General features: G+C 49.4%; 2 protein-coding genes across 2 annotated transcripts in view; one reads left to right on the top strand and one right to left on the bottom strand.

Annotated features, from left to right (window-relative positions):
• LOC126571444 (6-phosphofructo-2-kinase/fructose-2,6-bisphosphatase 4-like) overlaps positions 1–8029 on the top strand; it is a 52209-nt gene that overhangs the window by 10351 nt on the left and 33829 nt on the right. The window contains exon 2 of the mRNA XM_050229961.1: positions 5189–5209. Within this exon, the coding sequence (XP_050085918.1) occupies positions 5189–5209 (21 nt within the window). The remainder of the gene's footprint in view (positions 1–5188; positions 5210–8029) is intronic.
• The window catches only part of LOC126571445 (alpha-N-acetylgalactosaminidase), a 38359-nt gene that overhangs the window by 5165 nt on the left and 25165 nt on the right, over positions 1–8029 (bottom strand). Inside the window, exon 2 of the mRNA XM_050229964.1 lies at positions 3282–3592. Coding sequence (XP_050085921.1) covers positions 3282–3520 — 239 coding nt within the window. The 5' untranslated portion in view covers positions 3521–3592. The remainder of the gene's footprint in view (positions 1–3281; positions 3593–8029) is intronic.

Here is an 8029-nt window from a genome sequence, read left to right as displayed (position 1 = left end):
GTTTTTACATAATTCTTCCATCCATCAATCCATTGCCCGATGTCGATGTCATCGTTGTTTGTCGTGCTGTAACACTGAAGCAACACAATTCGGTGCCACAAATCAAACCAACGGCAATGCACACAAGCAAGAAGAAAGTAAGAAACAGAACACTGTGGGGGGCGGGAGATGTCCAAAAACGAAACAAAAAAAAAAGCGATCCAAGGCACTCGCGAAACAAGGATGTTGTCACAACACTGCAGCGATCAATTTCAAATTGTTTCGGTACCGTACCGTTTGGTGTTGGCGCTAACGCTGTTCAATGGCTGAGCGAGTTTTATGGTCCACGGCTGCCTACACGTGTTCCAAGTGGGTGGCAGGGGTGGGCTTAGATGAATTAATGAAAGATGAACTGAACCGAAAAACACAAACACGCTTACAGCATCTAACGTACACGGTGGGTAATGTAGATCGAATGTAAATCGCGAGCACCGGTCCGCTGATGCCCAAAACATCCGCGGGAAAACTGGGCCAACATTCCCATTCGCCAAATTGGTCGTCACAGTAATTGAAGCATTCGGCAATTCAGAGATGAGCTGCGATCCGACAGTGTGCCAGGACGAAGTGGACAGTATGATTTACAGCAGTGGCGTGAGCATCATCATAGCCGCTCAGTTTTTGCTCTTTCGAAAGTTCTGCTGTGGTGGCACATGATCGCCGGTTGTAGGACGACTTTCATTTATGAAGTCCAGACCACCATCACACCGACAATGTCCAGTATGAATCGTGCGTGAGCAGCGCGCAGATGTTACATAAAACCATTTGTCCGCACGATTTGGTGTGTTCTGTGGCAGGGATTTACACGAAATGAAAGCAAGGGGTGTTCGGCTGGATGGCAATAAATCTGGGTGGCTTATGGGTGCAGAAAGCATCGGAATCTGTCACTGCGATCGTTGGTGATCGTGTTGTGGATCTTTTGCTGGATTATAAGCCGTATGTGAGGTGATATCAGTGAACCATTCGTTGTTGCTTGTGAATTCATTGCTAATAATCTTTTCAAAAATATTTAAATTCAATATTTAAAATTCTATAAAACAAGTTACGGGTAGTTAGTATAGGGAAATTATAATGGTATTTAATTTCTTCTTATTAACTTCGTTTGAATTGAAAACAACATTCATTCCCTTCATAAAACTTGAACCAACTGTTGATTCGTGTACAGGAAATGCAATCAAAAATCTTGCAAAAACGTTGCCTTTTTACTAATTTACTGCCACCTGCGGACGAAACACCAAGATAAATCATCCAGTCGATCAACTTCAATCGACAGCTAGAGCCTAGGAAATGGCTATTCTCAGCGGCAGCAGCAGCATCATCACCATCACCATTATCATCGTTGATTGTTTGCCCATCGACGGTGCCGTAAAGCAAGGCAAATTATGATCCATGGAGAAGGTGCTGCGTTTGCGTGACAAACACACTTCGACCAGGATCTGACCTTTTGCTCACATCGTGATGGCTCGTCCGTCTACCTTCCAGTCACCTGCCACCTGCTGGCTGCCAAGCTGTTTGCAAACCTCGTTGAAGGCTCCGGTGGAGCTGGGCGGGCTGGGAGGGCCCACTCACGGTGTGCTGAGTGATTTGTTTCCCATTTTTCCGCCATAAATTATGCACAATCGATCACACCGGCAGTGGTGCTTATGGGTTCGGCCAAGTACGGCAATCAATCCGCACCGCACCGCACCGCGGTAGCTAGTCATTTTCTGTGCCAATTGGTGTCTTAGTTTGTTTAAAATGTGGCTTTGAGTAGCCGGGGCGGCTTCCAGCTTCCAGAAATATTGCCTGGCCGATGTGTGCGATTTTTGTTCGCCGCTTCGTCGTGATGCACGCAAGCGCCACATTAGAAGGGGGGGAGAATGGCTTCCGTCTTCGGTGCTGCGCTGTACGAGGTGAAGTAGCGGACTTTATGGATTACACGCGGAACTCTAACCGGGTGCCACGGAAGAGCTGTGGCACGCTGTGTTGAGTGTTTTACTAGCGTCCGAACCAAGGGTACGGGCTAGCGGACATTATGCGAAATGATTGATGATTTGTGGGCAAAGCCAGGACAGAGTACCGTAAATTGTTGCACAGACAGGTCCAGCTGAGCTTTTCATCGAACCAGAGCCAGTTTGGTTGAAATTTTGCAAGGAAGGACCTAGTTTTAATGTTAAATAAGGTCCATCTGAGCACATTGATGAACTCATTGCCATATTTTTCTTCTAATTATTGCTTTTTAAAATACTTTTATGAAGAAAAGCTCTTCGATATCGCTGAAAGTCGAAAAAAGGATCTATTTCCCGCGAAAATTGATAACAAATGATTGATTGAAAATTGATTCCATTGAGTGTCCGATATTGAAAGCTATTACAAGACATATTTTCCAGACAAAATCAAAATAAAACACCATAAACTGCAAACTATAACTTACGGTGTACCAATGTTTCATTTGAAAATGCATTGTGTATGCTGCGTGAAACATATTCCTATCCTTATCTTCAAATCAGTGCTACACTAACCATCGGCTTATGGTGCTGCGCGTTACTTTCACTAGACTCACACTGCACCAGCACCAAGGTAAACGTACGCACGATCGATGGGCAATCCATCATAAATCCGTCATCGAGCCACGACGGAACCCTCGGGAGGGAGAAGGGAGAGGTTTGAAATGAAAACGAAACGAAAACTCCACCGAATTCATGGCCATGGTCACGTTGCGTAACAGCGTGGCGTCCAACCCGCTTTCACGGAGCTCCCTTTTCCCGGTCCGTTCACTCGCTGCCGTTGGTCAATTAGCCAAAAACTCATTCGTCCATGTCCAGGCGACCGGCCTTTACGTGGAAGGTGAGTTTTTAGCCAAACAAACACCCGGATGAAACGGCTAAACGGGATACGGTAGCCCCGCGCTGGTTATGCACAAAAGGAGGAGCACGCGCGTTGCACGAGTTTCCTTTTCTACGCCACGAGACGAATACGGAGTGTAAAGGAAGAGAGGAGGAAACTAACGAGCGCATAACGCATAACAGTTGACGCTGGTACTTATTAGTACATTTGCCATCCATAAAGAGGTGGTCCACGATGCGGTGCGCCAGTTGCATCGCGTGCTCCACGCGTGCCAGCCAGCCAGCCGGTGGGTTATGTTTTTGCGCTCTTCCTCCTCGGGGCCATATGCAGCACATCGAGCGTTTATGGTAGCGAGTGGTTGATAATATGATAAATACTGCTGTAGTGTTCAACCTATGAACCACTGTCGCGATCCTTACCTGATGCAATTTTCTGGATCGCCTTCACAGTCGGTGTTACAGCGAAACCGTTCCCAGGATAGCCATCCCATCGGTGGTGTCCGGGCGAGTCCGTTCTCGAGACTGTGGATGTGTGCCGGTAGCAGGGCAAGGGACAACAGGGCCAATAGGACGACAGGCCGGACGGTCGTTAGACAATGTCGAGACGCTTCGATCATAGCTCCCACTGCTGTTCCTCCTTTACTTTTACGAAATGTCATTCTGTTTGCGTTCTGTTTTGTCACTGATGTCCTTCCAAGATTTGGGATCCTTTGGGTACTGGTGCTTCGATGCTGGAAGGATAAAGAGCAAACAATTTAACATTAGAATTCCATATGAAGAGTTTTGATGGTGTTTTCATCAATTTCCTGCTTTATGCTATTCAATAATCAATGTTCAACATCAAGCATATTTCTTTCATGTTCGTATACCACTATCACTCTCGTGACCAGTTGTGCAAGCGTTGCCAAATCGTTACATAGCATTCGGACATTCGCACCAGCACAAGCAGCAGCAGTGCCAGATAATTACATTAGATAAATTATAATTTGAATTATTAACCTCACGCCAACCTCCATTACTCGGTAAAGGGCCTCCCTGTGCCTGTTTCCCTCTTTCTGTCCAGTGCTCAAACCAACCGACTGCACTCCAGAAACCCATCACCAGGAAACGATCTTCGACAGAAAGGCGCACAAATGGGCGAAGCATTTCTTTTTTTTTTTCTTCTCTGTGTGTCTTTTTTTTAATGAACACCAGCTGAGGTGATATGATAAACCACGTGGAGTGGGCCAGAGCTTTGGTCACGTTGACGTCGTCGCTCACGGGATAGGTGTCGAGTAGTATTAACGCCGCCTGATTATGCTTCTTAGGGGCTTTATGTAACTGGCGTGGCGTGGCGTCCCCGTAAGAAAGCTGACACGATGACGACTCGCTGGCTGTCTGATCGATACTTTACCGGCAAGAGGCGCGCCATGTGGCCACAATGGACCGTGCGGATCGAATTGAAGTGTTGTCCAAGGGACAAGGTGGGGAGCACCGGATACATCAAAGAGCAATTGACTCAATTGACACCTTCAGGCCAGCCAGCCAGCCAGCCAGCTAGGGAGCGCCACCTCGCCACGATTGCTACACCGGCAAGGGATAATGATAGTGCCATAAACACCCTCGACATTCCCCGTCATAAATCCTTCTTCTACGGTCTTAAAGAGCTCGTTCTGCTCCCGTGGCTGACCGGCACCGGACTAGTGCTCGGTTGGGCTGGGCCGATCTGTATCGCGCGCGCCGGCTCGCGCCTTCACTAAAGACTACAATTTGAATACAATGCAAAGATAAAACAGTTCCTTTGGCGGGGCTGTGAAGACCAAGAAGCTCTGCACTCGCCCACTCTGTCCACTCTGCGGACGCCTACATCAATCGCGACGAAAGTCAGAAGCAGCAACTCCCCTTGAAGGGTTGAATAGTGAAAGAATGGCTCTGGGACCGTGTGCGCCCTCCCTCGACCCTCGACGTTGTCATGAAGGTGTACACAAAGTGATCGCTAATTTGATCTATCGAGACCATAATGGGGCGTATCGCAGTCGAACGGAGAGGGATTGGAAGTGATTGATTTAACGGAAGGTGGCCATCTATCTGTTGGATGCTCGCACATTATGTTGGGCTGATTGGCATGTGGCAATCCTTTAGGCATTATCGGTGGCTTACTGGCTAATACATTACGTGTTACTACCACGGAGGGATACAAGTGGATCTTTTGTTCAATGGAATGTACTAGAATGACATGTGAAGCTCTTTATGTCTTAGAATCGTTGTAGAACATATTTTAGAATGTCCTTAAACGAAAGCACAGCATCTGACTAACGGTCTCTCCCATTCCTTCTGCTTCTTTCCAGACAAAAATGGCATCAGTGAAGGTAAGTCAAAGGGGTTCACGTTGCCTGCGTTCCAATTCTTGACCATCAATTAGACGATCGACTCTTCGAGCCTTCAGGCGGGCGGGCAGGCGTCCCACAGCGCCGGTTCAAGATCACCATTAAGTTTGGTGGCCCCTTAAGCAACGCTACACAAATCATAGCAGTTCCTCCACACTCGTGGCACGAATGTAGAGCACGTCGCCACTCGACGCCACCAAGGCGAAACCTTGTGCCGATGATCACCGAAAACTGGAGGACTTTCGTACGGGGCGTAATTGGTGATGCTACAGCCACGCTAACACCGAACGCCTCACCATCGAAGGTCAGCGAAGTAATCGGACTTCTTTACTCTTGGAATCACACACTCCCCTGTTCGAGGTGTCTTGGACTCCTCTCCTCTCTATACGCAGCCTCTTTACACCTTGAACTTTCCAACGGACCGGACCCGGCCGGGTCCGGACAAATTGGAGCGTCCTCGTGTTGCGCCAGCCCGGAGGCGCTCGTGGGAAATGGTGCTTCGAACGGCGCTTTATGATCGCGGCGCTTCTAAATGAATCTGATGCAATCATAAGATGGCGCCGCCATCTGACACCGCACGCTTCGATTTAAGGGTACGCGCGCGACGCGACGATGGTGCCCCTATCTTGATGGGATCGCGAAGGGTCTCCAAGAAGGCTTCGAACGGTGGATTTGGTTCGCGCGTTCTATGAACTGCCAGCGACGGTGCAATCCGCCGCCGCCGCCGCCGCCGCGTGCACACCCTTTGATTGTGACATTTGGTTCAATGATCACACCCTTCAGCAGCTGCTGCTGATGCTGCCTTTGGTTCTGCCAGTCTTTAACCGCCGTGAACCACTCTCGAATGAGGTTTTATGGGCTGGCTTACCGGCCAGACGGAACTGACATTTGAGACGTTATGCTGCTGCTGCTGCTGCTGCCAAGATTTCGTAGCGCGATCGCACATAATTCACCTCGCCATCACTACCGAATGGGCTTCGTAAAAGGAAGTACATCAGAGCAAGCGGTATAGCACGCAGCACGGTAACGGAACAGCTGATGGCTGTGGTATGAGGTCGGTTAAAGGCAACAAAGTATGTACGCGAATATTGCGTGAGAACTCGATCAGCAACAGCCACCAGTTGATCCAGTTCTACAGTGCACACTGTTACGCGAGAAGTTACCATATGTTGGCAGAACTACTTCATCAACCGAGAGACGCGCGTTTAGCGGTCATTACGCTATCTGCCCGCTACTCCCCGTCCACCCGGTGGTAATTAGCGATGTGAACCTACCGCGCACAGCTGTACACCCGTTTACAATTGAGTTACTATACCATCATCGAAAAGGTCTCCGAAACACTTAACGCATAGGCCGCCCCCTTTCATATGCAGCACCCTTTACCTTCTTTGATCTCTCATGAGCGGCGCTGTTGTTGTGAAACCGTAGATTCCGAACTCCTTCTTTCAAGTGCCAAAGGGAGCCCTAACCGTGGTTCTCACCGACTCACTCGCGATAGGTGTTGTCATACCAGGACCGTGACACGAGGGGACACGCCGACCGAGCCCGTGTTCACGGTCAACAATGCGTTCGATTAGCGCAATCTTGAACCAGTTGTTGATGCCTGGTAAACTCGACATCGTCGACGCAACCGGGCTTTCCGGGTGTTGGTACCGCAATCGATAACAATCTGGGGGGCGGTAACATACCGATTGGGCGTCCACGTTTCCCATACGCTGCATCGCGGACCATTTGCATCCGCCCCGTGTTTTGGAGCAAAGTGCAAGCGCACGAAGGGTATTGTGCTGAAGGATTAGAGGGCCCAAAAGCGGGGCGCATGTTGTTGTCTGCCCCATTAATGAACACATTACTGCATGGTCCGAACCTTTGGGATGGCATTTTGTGATGACAGAGGAAGGCTGGCCACATGTTGGATACCACCGGATGATCCACCGGTAATGGGCAACGGCTAAAGCTGCCGCTTTCGATCATTTCGAACCACAATCCGACGTCAAAGAAGTGTGTTCCAACATTTTAACGCGATTACGTGCCCCGAAAGAGGCCTCTAATTTGTCTGTTGGTGCAAAATAATGGCGGACAGTAATTACGCTCTCCTTTAACGAAATGGCCGCACCGCGGACGGGTTAGTTCGATCCATATATCCCTTCGCTGCGCTGTGCTCTGTGGCCGGCCAGGGGTTTCATTGGCAGGAACGTGTAATTAGTATTGTTCCGTGTTCGTTTACCGGCATTTGTTGGCCAACAGGGGGCCTGGTGCCTGGTGCCTGGTGTGCTCTACTTCTTGTCGAACCACACATTAAGACATCGATTCGGCTGCCAACCGTGGCGGCGGAACCATGGCGGCTGTCGCTTGCGAATGATCTTTCAATTCAAAGCTTTAGCGTCATTAGAGCACCCTGCGCGTGCTGGCCACTCTATGCTCACTGCACTCCACCCCCCCAGGCCGTGACAATGCCATATGAGAGGGAAGGAAGGTTGTTCCTTGTTTGGGCTGCTCAACATTTGCACTTTCTTCGGCCTCATGTTTCTCACATACCGCACGATAGGCGATTGCGCAATCGGCTGCGAAGCTTCGACCGCGCTTGTTTTGTTTCCGTGTGTCGTGCCACGGGTTATGTTGGCTACGACGGGCGCTTTTGCTGACGTGATCGCGCGGCCATTGGATTGACCCGTGGAGCTGAAAGGTGTCTCGTGCTGCCGCTAAAATTTGTGACCCTCAGAGGCAGTTTTCTTTTGAATATTTATGCCCGAGAGTATTCTGGAGCAAACATATTATTCCTCCACGAAGGACACTAGATCAGAA

Source organism: Anopheles aquasalis, chromosome 2 (genome assembly GCF_943734665.1).
Source record: "Anopheles aquasalis chromosome 2, idAnoAquaMG_Q_19, whole genome shotgun sequence".
NCBI classification, from domain to species: Eukaryota; Metazoa; Arthropoda; class Insecta; order Diptera; family Culicidae; genus Anopheles; species Anopheles aquasalis.
The sequence above is the reverse complement of the archived record's forward strand: the minus strand, read 5'-3'. Positions and strand labels throughout refer to the sequence as shown.